The 18,659-nt window shown below is 46.4% G+C and overlaps 2 protein-coding genes across 5 annotated transcripts in view; both read right to left on the bottom strand.

Moving 5' to 3' along the window:
- LOC147320166 (A disintegrin and metalloproteinase with thrombospondin motifs 2-like) overlaps positions 1 to 11,204 on the bottom strand; it is a 35,387-nt gene extending 24,183 nt beyond the window's left edge. The window contains exons 1-3 of one of the 3 annotated variants that reach the window (XM_086308044.1): positions 11,053 to 11,204; positions 9,096 to 9,544; positions 253 to 433 (exon numbers count right to left, since the gene is read on the bottom strand). In XM_086308044.1, the coding sequence (XP_086164170.1) occupies positions 253 to 433; positions 9,096 to 9,544; positions 11,053 to 11,140 (718 nt within the window). In that variant the 5' untranslated portion in view covers positions 11,141 to 11,204. Of the gene's footprint in view, positions 1 to 252; positions 434 to 4,131; positions 4,883 to 9,095; positions 9,545 to 11,052 lie in introns of those variants that run through there. The other 2 variants (XM_086308046.1, XM_086308045.1) reach the window with 2 other exon arrangements.
- Positions 11,205 to 12,033: 829 nt separating this feature from the next.
- Positions 12,034 to 18,192, bottom strand: LOC147320165 (GTPase IMAP family member 8-like). 2 transcript variants are annotated; one of them, XM_086308047.1, is made up of 5 exons: positions 18,080 to 18,192; positions 16,912 to 17,502; positions 16,002 to 16,520; positions 13,517 to 14,919; positions 12,034 to 12,347 (listed from the first exon to the last, which is right to left on the bottom strand). In XM_086308047.1, the coding sequence occupies exons 2-4, from the start codon at positions 17,492 to 17,494 to the stop codon at positions 14,063 to 14,065; spliced, it is 1,959 nt and encodes a 652-aa protein (XP_086164173.1). In that variant the 5' UTR covers positions 17,495 to 17,502; positions 18,080 to 18,192; the 3' UTR covers positions 12,034 to 12,347; positions 13,517 to 14,062. The 2 variants fall into 2 exon arrangements, with proteins under 2 accessions (XP_086164173.1, XP_086164174.1); XM_086308048.1 differs by having other exon boundaries at positions 13,791 to 14,919.
- Positions 18,193 to 18,659: the final 467 nt, after the last annotated feature.

Below are 18,659 nucleotides of genomic sequence, written 5' to 3'. Positions count from 1 at the left end.
CGTGACTTCAAACATCAAACACATAACAGGCTGTTTGTGTGTTAATCACACGGGGGCGTGGCATGGAAACAGACCTGAGTGTTTGCCTGCTTCCCTGTGGGACTCTGTTTTTATCTGTTTTGTTTTTGCCACAGAACGACAGCAGTGTGCGTCAGCATCGAGCTCGCTCTGCAGAAGAGGAGCGAGCATGAAGCGAGGAACGCTTTTAAGCGTCAGCTAATCTGAAATGCAGCGTTTCAGTCTGAGTCTCACCTTGGACGAAGTCATCAGCTGTGTGATTGACAGCTGAGTTCTTCTTCACGGCCGAGGAGCGATAAATGATGTGCCGCCGCCCCTCCACCTCCTCTTCCTCTCCTCCTCCTGCTCCTCCCAGCCTCCATCGATCCAGCGGCTCGATGAAAAACTCCTCCTCGCCGGTGCGGATCATCCCTGCCTGGGAGACACGAGAGCGTTAATCTGAGCCAGCATTAATCAGTCTGAACGATTATTATTACAGCATCAGTCAGCAATACTTCAGCGTTTTTACAGTATCATTGTTCCAGAGACCGATGCAGTGAACAGTGAGGGTCAGATTACTGCCTTGCCCAAAGGAAACACCTGAAGAGGAACAGGTGATACCAGTAAAACCAATTAAACACCTGGAATGAAACAGGTGAGCCAACAAGTGCCAGGAAGGAACACCTGGAGGACTCAAAGGAGCTTGGAAAGAAAAGCGTCTGGACTTCTTTAAGTTGCTTGAAGACGTTTCACCTCTCATCCGAGAAGCTTCTTCAGTTCTTGGGTCAAATGGTGGAGAGTCCCAGATTTAAGCCCTGTGGGAGTTTCCCCCCCCCCCCCCCCCTCAAAGGGGGACAAAAGGACCCCTGATGATCCTCTACCTTCACAGACATCTGGAGGAATCAGATGATAAAACTGAAGAGCAGAGCTCACAGCTGTGCTTATGAGAAAGTAAGAACGTGTCCATCAGATAAAGACTCCGTGGGTCTGTCCCACTGCACAGTCACGTCTTTTATTCGTCAGGTTTGGTCCACTGAAGGTGTGTTTTTGTAACGCCAGGTGACGTCTTATTTTTGACGTCTAGCGTCGTCTCTATGACCTCAGTGTGCGGCCTATTTAGAGTCCAGATGTGGTCGTGGTGGATGTCTTTTCAACGAAAAACTTAGACTCATTGTAGACGTCGTGCTTCTACGTGTGCAGGAACTGTAGTCCTGTGTTTCCAGAGGGAGGAGGACTTGTTGCTGTAGAGCATGGCTATTCAACTAAGAAGTTAGTTGGGCCAGATTTTCAAACCGAGGAATTTATCTGGGCCAGATATTTTTTTGCAGCCAGTAAGCAGCAGATCATGATCAATTTCAAACCCACACAACTGTACTGAAAAACAAGTAATTTTTTTTATTCCTTTTCCCCCTGTAAATCTGGTGACCTCTCACAAATGCACACCAAAAGGTCCATTTAAAAAAGGGGAGCTATAACTAAACTATTTTTTTGCACATTTGAAATAATAATATTAAAAAAAACATTTTGATAATTCCCTTTCAAATTAAAATAAATATTTTGCTGACCACTCACTTTTCCTGCCATGGATGGAGCCCCATCCGTCACAAGTATACAGACACGCTTCATATCCAGACCATTTTCCTCAAAAAGAGCTGAAATCTTCTCAAACATTATTTTGCCAGCTGTGTGTCCCTCTAATGCAGGGCTCTAGAGTGCGACCAATTTGGTCGCATTTGTGACCAAATCTTTCAGTGGTGCGACTAAAAAAAATATTTGGTTGCACCTGTGCGACCAACTGTTCGGGTAGCAAAAAAAAGAAAATCTGCAACCTTCCCTGTGGTCAGCAACAGACACACATTTTGCCCCTAACTTTAATACTTTAATTGGACTAAACCAATCAGAGATAGTCAGGGGCGGGACCTCTCTGATTGGCCGTGGTCCAGTTGAAAGTGCAGGTGGAAGTGGGAGGTGAGTAGCTTGAATAAAGCGATATCAATTCATTAAATCCTGAATCGACTTTTAAATATAACTGTTTTGCCAGAAACACCAGATTCTCAGATTAAAGCTCACAAAACCATTTCAACAACAACCAAACAGCAGATGAGAGCAGGTACACGGACTCCACACAAAGACGTAAACACAGACCGACGCATCAGAATCAGCTTCGTCTTTCTCGGCTTTCTCACCCGCCGGCCCGCAGACGGACACGCTGTCGGAGCTCAGCGATCCTGATGCGTCTGGTCCGCGCTGTGATTACGTCTTTTTGCGCTGATTCTGAGCTGCAGGTTTTGTCTCTCCAACCAAAATCCACCGAGCCAGCAGCAAAAGAAGCAGCAAAAGAAGCAGCAAAAGAAGCAGCAAACTGCGCTTCACATTTGATCAATGTCGTCATGAATTTTGCTGTTTTGCTTCCACGACTATTAAAATCACATCCATGCACAGCTCTCTCTCTCTCTCTCTGTACTTCAAGAACAGTTTCCGTCTCCAATCTCTGTTTTCTGTATTATTCATTGGCTTATTACCCACCAGTCTACCGCTGTTTACAGCGCTGTGGCTGCTGTCTTTTTCTTTCTTCACTTAAATGACCTCGGACAAGAAAGCCTATTTTTTCTGTTGTTCAATACTGAAGAAATTTAAACTTTATATGCAGAACATTGTAGAATATTTTTAAGGTTATCTGCTATAAAAAGCCAGACCAGGAAAATCTCCTTCATGCTTTTCTGTTTTATTCTCAGTTACTTTCACACAAAGACATCTGCTGTGATGTTCACAATTCTGATGAAGTCAGTACTGATAAATGATCAGAATTATAATATTTCTGACTGTCTGAGGCTAAGTTGAATCGAATCGGGACTTTGAAAACCAGAATCGAGTGGATTATAGAAATCAGTGATGATACGCAGCCCTATGAGCAGCCTAGGCACGACAGACGTGGATGTAGCTGTAATAGCTGAGCGCACCATCCGCTCCGAGCTCCCTGACCTGCACTCAATCTACAGCAGGTGGTGCTGGACCAAGGCCAGGAAGATCGTGAAGGACCTCAGCCATCCCAACAACAGACTGTTCTCTCTGCTGAGGTCAGGAAAGCGATTCCGCTCCCTGAAGACCAACACAGAGAGACTGAGGAGGAGCTTCTTCCCGCAGGCGATACGGTCTCTCAATCACACCACCACACAGTACTGACCCACACATATGGTTCTTACACACACACTGGACTTTCTGGACTTTGGTTTTGCACAACACTGGTCACTATATTCTTCATTTCCGGTTAATACTTGTACAGCTGCTGTTATTGTGTATATATTTATTTATATTTAGATTTCTTCATACATTCTTATATAGTTCTATATTGTGTATTTTGTTGTACAGTTATTTTATTTTCAACTTTAATTTATATATTTATCTTTATCTTATTCTTCCCAGTTAAATTTACCCTTCATTCTAATTTGTGTTGTACAGTTATTTCATTTTTAACCTTAATTTATATTTTATTCCTTCCTAGTTAAATTTACCCTTTTTAATTTTTCATATTTATTTCCTATCTTATTCATAGCCTTTTCCTTTTTTGTTTTCTTTAGGTCACGAGCAGTTGTCCAAGCATTTCACTACATATCGTACTGTGTATGACTGTGTACGTGACAAATAAAATTTGAATTTGAATTTGAATTTAATAGGAAAAGAACTATTGCTAACTTTTCTGTTAAGGCCTGATCCTTCTGAAATTCATAGCCAGCTCTGACGCGGTGTCATCAGTCTTTGAATGCTGGAAAAGCACAGTGTATCCAGAAAAACACATTATATTATATCAATTATTATAAAATTTGTGTGCGCCTAACTTTTGTGGCGGTAGGCCTAACTTTTTAAAGTTAGGCGTACCGGTACGCCCATGGCAAAAAGTTAGTCTAGAGCCCTGCTCTAACGGTAGCAAGCCGAGCAATTTCCCATCCAAAAAAACGGACATATATGCACAACTGTGCATTATCAGTTCTGTCTGTGAACCCATCTCCTGCTATAGATATTACATCAGTTTTCCTCAGGTCATCTAACAGCATTTCAAACTCGTCTGACGCCAGAACTTCAACTCTACGAACTGTCTGACAGGGGTACGTTTTTTATAGCAGATGTCACACTTACTTTAATTTTTTCGTCACTTATCACCGCATCCACCACGGCCAGCATGCAGTATTTCACTGTTTCAGAATCTGTGAAAGGCCTTTTCTTCTTCGCCAAGAAGCAAACACGAAGGGAAGCTGCTGCCGCTCTCTCTTGGACTGTACAGGACCCTCACCATGGTAGTACAACTCCGGTTGTAAGATTATTAAACTCGCAGTTAAACTGTACTTTTGCAGCCCTCTCCTGTGTCCGGACGGATGACGGCTGCACAGATTTCTTCGAGATCAATACTGGCGTGCGACAAGGATGCGTGCTGTCCCCTTTCCTCTTCCTGTTGGTAATTGACTTCATCATGCGACGATCAGTTGACCAAGCTGGCATCGGTGTGCCCTGGCACAAAGCGTGTAATCTCACTGACTTGGACTTCGCAGATGACATCGCCCTGCTGGGCTCGACTCAGGAAGACCTCCAAAAGTTGACCGCAGCCCTGAAGAGGGAGGCGACGAAAGTTGGATTAAGAATCAGCGCCAAAAAAACCAAGGTACTCCGAGTTGACTATGCACGTGCCCGCATTCCTGTCATGATCAACCAACAACGTGCTGAAGAGGTGGAGAATTTTACATATCTTGGCAGCATCATCTCGAATGACGGGGTCTCTGATCGGGATGTCGACGCCAGAGTAGGGAAGGCAGTTGGTGTCCTGCGACGTCTCCAACCTATTTGGAACTCGACCTCCCTGAATGTCAGGGTCAAGATCAGACTACTGAACTCTATCGTCTTCCCTACTGCACTTTACGCTAGTGAAACCTGGCGCTCAACAAGTGCAATTATTCAACACCTGAACGTGCTTCAACAACGTGTCCTGCGGCGAATCCTGAGAATTTCCTACCGGGACCGAATAACAAATGAGGTCCTACGAAGAGCAGGCACCCGCCCATTAGCCGATGTTGTTGCAGAAAGGCGCTTCCGCTTTGCGGGCCATATTTTACGCCTACCCCCTCATTGCCCAGCTAAGATTGCCATGACATGGCGTCCACACACTGGCAAGCGAAAGCAAGGCCGACCAAAGACCACATGGCGTCGAACATTCATGGACGATCTGAGAACTGTCAACATTGCCTGGGACGAAGCTGAAGCCGTCGCTGCTGACCGACATCGATGGAGATCACTAGCTGCCCGATGCGCCGCCCGGCGTAGGAGGAACTAAGTCTAAGTCTCCTGAGATTGCTCTGGAAAGTTTGTGTAGAAAATCTGGTGTTTGTCATTGTGGTGCCTTCGTAAGTACAGCAACACACTCACTGCAAATTAAACACATTGGTTTGGCATTTGGATTTGGCGGTAAAATGAATAAGTATTTGTCAGTCCAGGCAGGGTTCATTGTCAATTTTGCGCTTTTGGAGTGAGAAAGACATGCTGTCGTCGCATCATATATTACGATGATTGTTTAATATGTTTACATCTCGGTGAATTGTGGGTTAAATATTGCTAGGCTACTAGGAGTGTTGCATTCAAAGTCTACACTACACTGTAGGAATTTTTAATTTTTTAATTTTTTAAAAATTAATGAATAAATTTTTTAAAAATTAATGAATTAATTTTTTGCGTTTTCTCTGTGTTTCTGCCAGGACCACAGGCAGGGCCACTCGCAGGTTGCTTCTGGGCCGCATTTGGCCCGCGGGCCGCCATTTGAATAGGCTTGCTGTAGAGAAACATCATGTGTGAAGGACTGCAGAGAGATCATTGGACGTCTCCAAGATGGCGTGAGCTCTTTAGCTAAAACAGTGAGCAGCTGCTCTGTGGATGTGTCACAGAACTGTCACAGACAGTTTCAAAATGTGAGCATCAACAAAGACCGAGCAGATAGTCCGGTTCATACAGACCACCGCAAACTTCCTCTTACAAAGCTTTTCACAATAAAACAGGATAAAGATAGATTGCCAGGTTTCCCAGCTCGCTGACCCAGGGTTTGTGTTTGTGGTGATTCGGACTCTTGTTTATTTATCATCATGTTCTCTGTGTTTATATTTCCTAGTACACTCTGGAGTTATTTCATTATTCCTAGTTCAGGTTGTTTCCTTAGTCTCTGGTCCTCTTCATGTCTCTGTCCGTCCCTCAGCGTTTCCCCGGGTAAGTCAGGTTCGTCTTCATGTTGCCAAGTTTTCTGTTTCACAGTCTCCCTCGCCCTATCTCGCCCCTCACCCTCTCTCTCCTCCCTCTGCTCCTGGTTTGGTCAGCCTGTGTCTCTGTGTGTTCTCCCAGTACTTCCTGTTTTACTTTGATAGTCTCGTGTCTGGTGTCCGTCATGTTCAGATGTGTTCCCTCCTGTGGTTGTTCCCGTGTGTGTCTTTATGTCCTGTGTTGTGATGTCTCTCTTTCTCTATCAGTTTGTTTGTTTCCCGTCTCCCAGTTTTGTTTTGCTTGGATTCCAGCAGTAAAGCTCAGGTTGGAGTTAGAGTCCAGATTTTGCCTGCTCCACACAGCGCTGATAAATATAATGCCAACACTCGTTTACATTTATTAAACACGTCGTACTCCTTTTAAAAGAAATTCCAACATTTTCTGAATACTAACCCTTAATATTTAACATTCAACAAGGATTTAAACATTTTTAATATTTCAGCACATTTCAGTAAGTGACACAGTTTCAGGGGCAGCACGGTGGTCAGCACTGTTGCTGCACAGCAAGAAGGTCCTGAGTTCAGTTCCACCATCAGGTCTTTCTGTGTGGAGTTTGCGTGTTCTCCCCGTGTTTGCGTGGGTTCCCTCCGGGTACTCCGGCTTCCTCCCACCATCTAAAGACATGCAGTTAGTGGGGACAGGTTAACTGATTAATCCAAATTGCCCATAGGTGTGAATGTGGGCGCGAATGGTTGTCTGTCTCTCTGTCTCTCTGTCCAGGGTGTACCCCGCCTCTCGCCCTATGACAGCTGGGATAGGCTCAGAGGAAAGCACTTCAAGGGGTTATTAACAGCACCCAAAAGGTCTGATCTGCACGTCTATCAGACATCCAATGTTTAGCAGGGTGGGTCTGTGGATCTGTGCATCTGTGGGTCTGTGCATCTGTGGATCTGTGGGTCTGTGCATCCATCATCATTAGCAGCTCTGAGTGAGAAGCGTCAGCTCTAAAGCCTCAGTCGTGCTCTGAGTCAGCAGTAAACATGCCGGAGCTGGAAATATAAAATCATAAACCGAGTAAGACTTTTCCCATCATGCACTGCTCCTGCAGTAAACTCCATCAGAGCTTCAGTGCTGAGGTGTTCCTGTTATTGTGTCCACCTCGATGAGTCTGCAGTTTGTTCCCTGCAGCTTCCTCATTCCTCCTCCTACGCCTCACATCTGTCCTCCACATCTGGCTTCACTCAGTGACTCGGCCCACGCTGTACGAAGCGAAGGTCTCAGCACGCCACGTTTTACAGCGTCCTCTCTGTTTCTGTCTGACTCCCTGCTGAACTTAAAAGCTTTTATTTTGAAAGTTTTGTGAGCCACATTCGTGACTTTTATTGTTTAAAATCTTTTTTGTAGATGTTTGGATCAGACGCTCCTCCTGCCTCAAACTGAAGCTTTCAGCTGCAATATGTGGAAAATCAGGAGGCTCCACACACATCGACAGCTGTGGAAACATCTGCATCCATCAGCAGCTGCAGCTTCCTCGCTCAGGACAACGACGATGATGACGATGACGATGTTACATCCTTAAATCGTCTCTGAGAGGACAAAAGAAATAAAACTCTCCTGCCTGACTCGGGGACACGTTCCTCTGGGGCTGATATGTTTCCTCCCTACAGTCACTTTGAAACCAATGTCTGTGTTTTACCTGTCCATGTCTCGAGTCACCTGACAGGTGGGATCACAGAAGCCTGTTAGGTGACTCAGGTGAGCCACTGGTTGATGTCACCCACGAAACGCCTGATGCTTTGGCTCATGTGATGTCTCAGGTTAGTGACAGATGTTCATGTTTGACTGAAACCTGAGACGGTCGCCTGATTTGCTCATTAAAGTCCTGCAGACGTTCCTGTGGGCGGGCTTTAGTGTGCGTGTAGCTACAACACCTGAAGCACTGCTCCATCGCCACGCTGACGAGCCTCATCACTGTTTAACAATCGTGTGATATTTATTCATGAAAGCCTGAGTCACAGAGCACTTTAGTAACAGCAGTCCATGACTGCAGACACGCCTCGCTCAGCTCACCACCGTCAGCATCAGAGGACCGTGATGAACAGGACGTGAGCGTCTGACTTAGACAGCGGTGACGGTGAGGCGAGCGCTGTCCGCACAACAGAACGCCACAAACACGTTCAAACCTTTACTGCAGAAGAGCTGTAGAAAGAACACACCTGAGAAGCTGTTTGATACACTGCTGAAGCTATTCACTCATTTACTTTTTCTATTTTTTTCTATTTCTTTTCTACTGGTGCTGAAGTGAGTTTCTGTGGGATAATTAAATAAATCTGTTTCTTTAGAGTGAGCTGTAGAAAGAACCACCTGCATGTCTACAGCCTGCTGTGCTGATGATTCTCTACGGCATAACGACCAGGCGATAGCTAAACGTTAGCTAAATGTTAGCGAAAACAAGAAACCCGCAGAGAGCTGAAGGATGGTGTCAGGAGAAACATCTGTGAATGTGATCACTGAACGAGCCGATCATTGACTTTGTTTCAGCTCCTCGGAGACACGAGGAGGACGTCCACAGTCCCATCTCCTCTGAACTCGTCAGGGTGGAGGTCACGCCGTTAACTCCACCCTGGTGATGGTGTTGGCAGGTCAGCTGAGGATGCTCAGTGACCTGTGGACCCTCCCGCAGCTCTGACACTACCGCTCACTTAAGTCACAGTGCAGGAACCGTGTTAGAGTTTCTTCTTCAGGCACTGATTACATGGGACCCTGTGACTAAGTTCACATGACCCAGGATTGGTCCACGACCTGGAGATTGGGAACCTTTGCTCTGATCAAACAGCTGTAAGACGATTGGGTCATGTGATACATACCAGTCCATCACAGTTGCTGATGGCGACTGACGTACCCTCCATGTTGGACACAGTTCCCGTGTAGAAGCAGCCGGTGTCTTCTATTGGCTGAGAGTGGTGCTGTCCTGACTCCTCCCACTCCATGGTGGCGGTGGGGGCGACGAGGCGAGAGTTGGGATGCAGGTGTAGGTGCAATTCCTTCCCGAAGGCAGTCACATTATAGAAAAGCTCCGCCTCCTCTGTCATGTGACTCTGCCCCCACCAACCGTGACTGGGCGGAGCCTGTTGTGAAAAGGGTGTGCCCTTATGTATGTCTTTAAAGTCAGTGGGTGTGTCCTCTGGTGAGGGGGCGTGTCTTTTCCTGCGATGTAGCTGGCGAGCTGAGATGGAACCTGACAGGAAGCGCCCCTCTGAGTCTGTCCTGATTGGACGAATGATGGCGAACTCCGACAGAACCTGATGGAGAGAATCTACAGAAGAAGAAGAAGAGTCAGTCACTCCTGCAGCGTCTGTTTCAGGACTGAAGACAATAAAACCTTCAGTTATTTAAACAAACACGTTACTGTTGAACATTCAGACCGACAACACCTGAACCTCACACCTGCAGTTCCTCTGACGTCCAGCAGGAGCAGCACTGAGTCAGTCCCATAGACTCCCATATTAAAATAAACATGTTTGGAGTCTCTAGTGATAATTCAAACCTGTTTAGATTTGATTAAGGCTTAATGTTTGCATCATTGGGGGCGTGGCCTCTGACAGGTGGTCTTCTAGCTTCACCTGAGCTGGGCCTCTAGACGTGTTTATGCTGTTGGAGCCTTTCTAATGACATCATGTGACCGATAACATGGCTCCTGTTAGGTCACTGTACCAACAGAGCATATGAGGAGGCGGAGCCAAAGACTGAGAGCATCCTGTGGTTGGACTCTGACTGGATGCCTCTCACAGAGCGTGTAGATGAGTTTATAACCTGAAACACTTCTGTGCTGTGTTTTCTTTTTACACGGCCACGTCTTTAACATAGTCAGACAAAGACATTTTAAATAAAATATATTTTAAATTTTTGTTATCAGAGGATTATTTAATGGTGATCATGAAACCAGTGGGCAGGTACAAAGCTGACTGTGGTTTCTGTGTTTTACTTCAAAGACATTACTAATCATTTATAACATGACTCCAGCTGTTTCATCCAGATGTTATAATAAATAAATAAACACTAAAACCTCTGATCCTCCCACACAGGACAGTTTCTACAGGATTACATCAGCTCAGGCTGGACACAGTCTTACTCTGAGAGCAGCTCTGTGAGGACGTTTCTGTCCTGGTGGAGATTAGAGAGCAGGACGAGGGTCCTCACACGTATAGAAAGATGAACCTTTGTTTGTCTGTGAGCTGTACCTACACTGATGAAGAGGAAGGATGAGTGGGCTCTGTCTGAGGTCATGGAGGTCTCTCTCTCACACACACACACACACACACACACACACACACACACACACACACTGAGTGTCCTCATGAGGACTCAAATAACACTTCACTCCTGAACCTCACTGCATGTGAAGGTCCCCAATTTGTAGAAGTGTCCCCACTGTGATGTGTAAAGGCTTGGTCCTCATGTAGCAGGAATGTGAGCACAAACACACACACAGTGAGGATTTGATGAAATATGATCTGGATGGCTCACATTCCCCAAACGTCTGAAACACGTAAACACTGAGATTTACTGGGAAAACGTGCAGAGGAGGGGCCTCACACCGAGAGCCGCTCTGTGATTGGTCAGTGTGCTGATGGACTGTTTGACTTTGACCTTGACTGCACAGTTCAAAGGTCAGCACGCAGAGCACTGAATGGAAACCACCACAGAAGAAGAGCAGGAGTGTTACTGCATCAGTGCAGCTGCTGTGTAACTGGTGTGCAGATAGAATCAACAGTACTGCAATGTCAGTATTGCAGCATGAGAAGTATTAGAGGAGAGTCTCACCTGTGCTCTGGGTGATGTAAACTGAGTGCAAACAGTGGACGTGCAGCAGAAAGGTGATGATCAATAATCCACAGCGACGCTCCTCCATGCTGACAGTGAGGCTCTCTGTGAGGCAGACACACTGAGACTAACTGCTGAGCAGACTGAGCTCGGACAGACACTCCTCCACTCCGTCATTATCTCCTCCCTCTGACTGCCGTGTGCAGCACGGTCCTTCCCCTCCAAGCTTTCTGAAGGTCCTGGATCTGGTTTCACACCAACAGTACGGGACAACAGCTGACCCACACAGACACAAACACATGAACTTGTTCTTCTATCCTTGTGAGGACCCCAAAAACCTGAACCTGTGCGGATCAGGGACCTGACTTTGTTTGGGTCTGTGAGGCATTTTTATATTGATGAAAGATTTTGATTGGTTGAAGAAATGCAAATGTCACAAGCGCTGCATGGTTTTTTAGTTATTAACCTCATCAAAGTGCTCCCTAAAACAGTGTTTATTACTTTTTAAACAACAATATTCAAGTTTGTCTGAAGCAGTGGCTCCACCTGCTGGTGAAGCTGCACTTACACTCAGAACAGTAACATGAACTCCATGAAGCTTGAGTCGTAAAAACAAAAGTGTTAGTAAGTGGACTGTTACGGAAGCATAGAGCTGTATCACATTATAACATGAAACCTTTATCGTTCTAACATATGGTTTCATGTTTGTACATATTATCATGTTATTACAATATTGTAATAACATGATAATATGTTGTACGAACATCCGTTATAATAATGTTTTTTATTGTGAGAGCTGATGTCAGAGCTTCCTGCTGATGGAGCAGCAGCTGCTCTCAGCACTGAATGATCTTTGGTCTGCACAGGGGTGTCCAACATCAGGCCTGGGGGCCACAACTGGCTTGTCAAAGACCCCCACCCGGCCCACTGGACATCTTTGGAAAATGTAAATGAGGCCAAACATTTAGGAACTTTCACAGGATTTTATTATTTTACAGCTTTTCTGTTATAAACCCCACCGACCGACGCTCAGCACCAGCAGGAACAGGCGAGGTCTGAGGAACCAAAGGACGTCCCCACAGAGCTTTCTCAGCTGATACCCCAACCTTAAACTCCCGGCGTGTCCACCACAGCTTCCCAAACACTCGTCCCGTTTCCTCGCTGATTCCTGTCGTCACCGCTTTGAAGGAAGTCTTTGACTCGAACGCTGCTCGTCCTAAAATAGTGTTCGCTGAAGCACTTTTACCCACTCCGGTTCTACCGAGGAGGACGATGGTGAGATCTGGATCCATGACCTGAGAACACACACACACGTTTCTGCTGTCATTTGAGTTTCTCTCTGTGTGTCTGTGGAAAGTCTCCTGTGACAAAGTGAACTGAAACCAGCTCTATCTGTCCATGAAGCCAGATAACACACACCAATGAGTTCAACTGCAGGAATGTCTTAAAGACATAAAGACCTGGATGGCCGCTAACTTTCTGCTTCTTAATTCAGATCAAACTGAGGTTATTGTACTCGGCCCTGAACATCTTAGAAATATGGTATCTAAGCAGATTCTTACTCTGGATGGCATTACCTTGGCCTCCAGTAACGCTGTGAGGAACCTTGGAGTCATTTTTGACCAGGACATGTCCTTCAACGCACATATTAAACAAATATGTAAGACTGCTTTCTTCCATTTGCGCAACATCTCTAAAATTAGAAATATCCTGTCTCAGAGTGACGCTGAAAAACTAGTTCATGCATTTATTACTTCCAGGCTGGACGACTGTAATTCATTATTATCAGGAAGTCCTAAAAACTCCCTGAAAAGCCTTCAGCTAATCCAAAATGCTGCAGCAAGAGTCCTGACAGGGACTAGAAAGAGAGAGCAGATTTCTCCTGTTTTGGCTTCCTGTTAAATCCAGAACATTGTTTTTATCACTGGTGACCATTCAAACAGAAATCTGTCCGTTTTGTAGTCCTGTGGTAATTTTTCCACTCCTTTATCCTGGGATATTTTTCATCCATGCAGCTGTTATTGTTTTTTTCTTTCTTTACAGATTTATCAGATTCTCTGTGACTTTAGTCCATTATATAAAGGAGCAGCTCTAACATCTGTCAAATGTCTTTTTTGACATACTGTCAGAAATTAAGCAACAGAGGACAAAAAGTATTCATACAATTCCTGATTCGTCACAAACAGGTGTGAACAGGGCAGGACAGTGTGAGCGTCTTTGTTATTTTATCTGCACGAATAAGGAGAAAATTATAAAACATTATTTAATCTTTTCCACCACCTGCATCGTAAGTACAGGTGTGTGGTTCATGTGCTTAAACTGCTCTCTGTGTGACCTTTAACGCCACACACAGGTATGTTAGCGGGCTAGCTGTGCCTGAGCTAAGAGCTTTAGCTCGTCCTCATCCTCACTCTTCTTCTGTGGTGATCAGCTGGTCAGCCACTGCAGGATCAGAGCGACTCACCTCTACATCACTTCCTGCTGGTTGGATGGTATTGATCACTGATCAGGTTTCCTCTTGTTTGTGATGAGCTACATGCTAACAGCCTGTGCTGCAGATCAATAACCAGAGAAACTAATGACGACGAGAGGAAGCGTCACAAACAAACCCCATCACAGTGACCGTGTTTGTTTCAGGACAGAAGCTTTTTAAATAAAGTTAGATTGAATTTGCTGACGGTGGACGATCCTCCACAGTGAGGGAGAAATTAAATCACTGATGTGAGCCTGATACACACCTGTTACCATGGCAATAACCGTGTTGATTCATTCATGTCTCTGTACTTTAATGTGTCAGCTGATCTTAATGCAAACAATTCAGATGGAAAGTGTTTGAAGTATTTATGTTTGTTTTACACAAAGTACAAGTACTATGAAACTGTACTGGAGTAAAAGTTACAGTACAGAGGGCCAATCGTGTTTCAGAAAACTGCTGATCCTGAACAGGAAGCAGACCAAGTCCAGTCAGGTTTTTATTTCCTCAGACGCCTCCAACATCCACCAATCACAGTCAGACATTCAGCTTTCTGAAGAGTTTGTCCAGACGGCTGGCTGTGCTGCAAAAACACCCACAGCAGATATGTACAGTGATCCTGAGTCTCTGCTCTAAGATGTCCCTGAACTGCATGCATATTATGTCCATCTCCTTCTCCATGTCAATGCCCATGTCCATGCACATGTGCCTGTACATGTGCATTCTCTCCATTTCCTCCATTTCCTCCCTTTCCTCACTCAGCCAGTTCTTTCCCGCAGGCTGTACGCGTAGGTTCAAGTGTTCTCCTCCGTTCTCTGAGATGATGTTCTCTACATGACGGAGGAACTCTCTGACCTGCTCTCTGTTTCCTTTCTGATTATTGTCAAACACACAGAATCTGCCACGACTCACGGAGACCAGTGCAGACACACAGCTGTTAGACTGGATCATCTGATCGATGGACCGACCTCTCAGCTCATCTCCGTGAGTGAAGAGCACCATGGAGAAGTTACTAGGATGATCATAAAACATTTTTCTGAGAGCGGTGAGGAGCGCAGAGTCTTCCCTGGACATCCTGCCTATCCTGACCACAAACACCACGGCGTGAGGTCCTGGATCAGACTGTTGTCTAATCATCTCGAGGCGTTTTTCCAGCTGATCTTCATCCGAGTCTCTGGCTGTGAATCCTGGAGTGTCGACCACTGTGATCCAACAGCCCTCCACTGCTGCTGACCCAGAGACCACCTCAGCTGGGACCGGTTCAAACCCACATCCTGTCGGGAACTGCTCCGATCCCAGGATGGTGTTTCCTGCTGAGCTCCGCCCTCCTCCAGACAGACCAATCAGAATGACTCTCCTGTCCACCAGTGTGAGAGACGCCATGAGACGATCACCTGGAAGAGAAACACGCTGATGTTAAACTGCAGCCATGATGAAGGAGCTGAGAGCTTAAAGCGCCCTCTGCTGGACAGCAGCAGAGACACAGCAGAGCGTTCAGCCGAGTCTAAAGAGGAGCAGTGAGTGAAACCAGTGACCGACACCAGTGACCAGCATTATATCCCCCAGACTGTAAAATGTGAGCTGGAGTGAATCTTAGCTCAGATTTCAGGGTTTCTTTGAGCTTTAGGTAGAAAAGTCACTTCAGACGAATCTGACTGAGGGCAGAAGTGAGAGAAACCCCGTCCAAGCTAACGTGGAGCTTCAGGCAGGAGCAGCTCAGTGAATAATTACATGTGAGGGTGTGTTTGTGCTGGAGCTGTGCGACATGACCAAACCTTACATCCCGACACACATCTATCGTCCCGACAACGATATTAATCACAAAATTTACATTTTCTGTAAATTCAGTGAATCTCGATCAGCTCGACCTGCGTGAAGTGAATGTTGGAACGGCCGCCATTTTCTTTGTATTTATCACGTGGCGTGCTGCGGGGAAAAGCCTGTTCTAACGTTTGAGTCTAATATGAAACGAGAGATGTTTTACCTTCATCATGTCATCATATCACACAGCTCTAGTTTGTGCACAGAGTTCAGAGGAATGAGGCTCAGCGAGGTCATAAATGAGTTTCCTTTGATGTGCAGATGAAACCTAACATCTGTATGTCACAGGTATGTGCTGCGTTACACACAAACACACAACATCATGTTACAGACATGGACATCCGGCCCTGAACACACCGATCAAACTTCCTGAGGATCTAAAATCATCTTTTCCTTCGTGCAGTCATTAAATATGTGTGCACGGATCAGCTGATCCATGCTGACACACGTGGGTCATGTGACATGTGGATTTTTGGGACTTCTTTAACAGATAAATACATGCTGCGTTCAGGGTCCTGAGGAAAGCTGGGACACTCGAGGTTTTCCTGTCTTAGTTCCCCTGAACGCAGCATGCAGGCTCGGTGTAGAAGCATATGAAGGTTATCACAGGGTTTAAATGAGCTGCTGTGGGCAGACAGGAAGCTGTGAAGGTTACCTGCTTTCTGCAGCAGCTCTCTGACCTGCTTTCGTCCTCCTCCTTCATTGTTGAACAGGTGAGTCCTCCCTGCGAACCTCTGCACCACCTGATGGAGAGGACCTGCTTCATCTTCAGAAACAAAGTCCTGCAGACTTTTGTCCTTTAAGGCGTCTCCTCCTGTGAACAGCAGGTAGCTGTTCTCAAACCGCCGAGGCCCGAGGACTCTGATCGCTGTCTCCACGGCGCGCCGGTCCTCCTCGGTGAACCGACCGACTCTGACCACCACCAGAGACAGAACAGGTGTGGAGGAGCGGGGCAGGCCCAGGTAGTACTTTTCAATCAGCTCCTCTGATCCTAAAAGTCCCGGAGTGTCGATCACTGTGATCAGCTTCCCAAACCTCTGTCCCGTTTCCTCTCCGATTCCTGTCGTCACCGCTTTGAGGGAAGCCCTCGACTCAAACGCCGCTCGGCCTATGATGGTGTTTGCAGAAGCGCTTTTGCCCACAGCGGTGTTTCCCAGCAGGACGATGGAGACACCTGGACCAGAACAGACAGAAGGAACATGATGAAGAGCAGTGACAGGTAAACAGCCTGTCTGCACTCACACTGCTGCTGCCTCACAATCAGTCTCCTCATTACTCCACACAGCGACAGCCTGACGCAGCGACAGCCTCGTGGCTGAGAGCACGACGCCCTCTGAGGGCAAACGTGGGGCTCGTACTGATGTTATGATTATTACTCCTCATACTGAGGTGACGACACTGATGTGTCCAAAACTGAACGGACTAAATGTGAACCGTTCTTATAGATTCACTGCTTCTGTCTAACAGTGATCCACCTGACAGGTCAGAGGTCAGGATGACTGACCTGAACTCTCACCTGTCTGCCTGCCTCACCTGAGGAGAGCCTGGGCTTGTTTCTAACGTACCTTCTGCTTTGAATCTCAGCAGCTCGCGGGTCCTGTGGCGTTTAGCCTCCTTCAGCAGCTCTCTCACTTGCCCCTCGTCTTGAGGCTCTTTATTGTTGAACAGATGATACCTGTCCCCGAACTTCTTAATGACGTCTTGGAGCGGGCTTCTCTTAGACTGGCTGATGAGATCCTGCAGTGACATGTCCAGCTCATCTCCACCTGTGAAGAGCAGGAAGCTGTTTGCCAGACCTTCATCGCCAAGGACTGTGATGGCTGCCTGCACAGCCTCCTCTTCCTCATCCGTGAAACGATCAGTCGTAACCAGCACCAGGAACAGCAGAGGGGTGGAGGACCGCAGGAGACCCTGGCAGAAGGTTTTCAGTTCCTCTTTTGAGCTTACAATTCCTGGAGTGTCGATCACTTGGATCACCTGTCCTAAAACGGTTCCTGTTTCCTCTTGGATTCCCATCGTCATCGGTCCCCACCCTCCACTCAACCTAAACGCTGCTCGTCCTAAAATCGTGTTACCAGAAGCGCTCTTTCCCACTCCGCTGCGTCCCATCAGGACGATGTTGAGATCAGGATCTGGAGACTGAGCCATTCCTCCCCCTGAGGACACACAGAGGTCAGAGTGATGAAGAGCAGTATAATCACAGTCCTGTGTCACACCTGAGTGTGTGAGTTCAAGCACAAACACACATAAGTGCACTCGTTCTTCATTTTAGTTGTTATGGAGCAGCGGCCCCCACCTCCCCGTGCAGTCAGCCTTCAGCGTGCAGGTATGCAGTCTCTGCCGTTGGTTTGCACTCCCCGTTTCAAATCAACCTGCAGAACAGGACGAACTGGTGCACACGGGCCCTCAGGTAAAACGGTGACAGTCGCAGTGAAAAGATAAGGTGAGCTTTCCTGCTGCTGTCCTCACTCTCAGAGCGCTAAATATGAGGCGAGACCCTTCTGAACTCTGTCCTCTCTGGAGGAGGCAGCTCCGTTCAAACTACTTTAAACCACCTCTGTAATCCAGTAGGTTACAGGTTATGCTCTGGAATCTGAGTACTTTACATGTTTCCCTGTCAGCGCGCACCTGTATGACATTAACAAACCCGGACCGGTAACAACCGCAGCTGCAGCGCCAGGACCGCCCGGACCAGCGCTGGTCCCGGTCAGTCCCGGTCACTGTTGGACTCACCTGCTCATCTTACGGGTCCGACACAGACCTCTCTGCGCTAGTGCGACGCTCTTCACTGTGGTCCGCGTCCCCACAGGACCGGAAACACAATAGCTCCTTCAAAATAAAACAACTTCTTAAACGGAACTCTTTAAAAACTTGCACGCAACATCAGCCCGCGATTTGCCGTGAATACTATTCTTCTAAGTCAGGGGTGTCAAACATAAATAATTAGGCAATAGTTAAACAAATAAATAATGGAAAACTTCCTGTTTTCTTTAAACTATCCAGTATACCATATATTCTCTCTCTCTTTTACAATCGATCTTTTTCTTACAGTTTAGGACCAAACAGTCATGCTGACACTACAGCAGCATTTCTTTACTGTGTAGACAAACTGAGACATTTTAAAATTACACTTCTTATTCTTCTTATATGAATTTATCCCACAGATTAAATGCATAGTTAGACTTTGTTACACTAACAGAAAGGGCAGTTTTACTGGTCCGGCCCACGTCAGATCAAAGTAAGTCAGTTTAAAATGAGTTTGGTGACAGACTGCAAGAGGTTGAAAGCATAGAGCAGGTTTGAAAACATCCTT

This window comes from Aulonocara sp. 'chitande type north' Nkhata Bay, linkage group LG10, assembly GCF_057382095.1.
Source record: "Aulonocara sp. 'chitande type north' Nkhata Bay isolate Kocher_YH1m ecotype deep benthic linkage group LG10, A_spYH_male_GT1.1, whole genome shotgun sequence".
In the NCBI taxonomy this organism is placed as follows: Eukaryota; Metazoa; Chordata; class Actinopteri; order Cichliformes; family Cichlidae; genus Aulonocara; species Aulonocara sp. 'chitande type north' Nkhata Bay.
This window is presented reverse-complemented; position numbering and strand designations above follow the sequence as displayed.

Excerpts from the sequence above, each read along its gene's own strand:
- LOC147320165 (XM_086308047.1), bottom strand. The coding sequence starts at position 17,494 with ATGGCTCAGTCTCCAGATCCTGATCTCAACATCGTCCTGATGGGACGC. Across the intron at positions 16,521-16,911 it reads GCTGAGATTCAAAGCAGAAG|GTGTCTCCATCGTCCTGCTG; the intron begins GTACGTTAGAAA and ends GTTCTGGTCCAG. Across the intron at positions 14,920-16,001 it reads AGAGCTGCTGCAGAAAGCAG|GTGATCGTCTCATGGCGTCT; the intron begins GTAACCTTCACA and ends TTTCTCTTCCAG.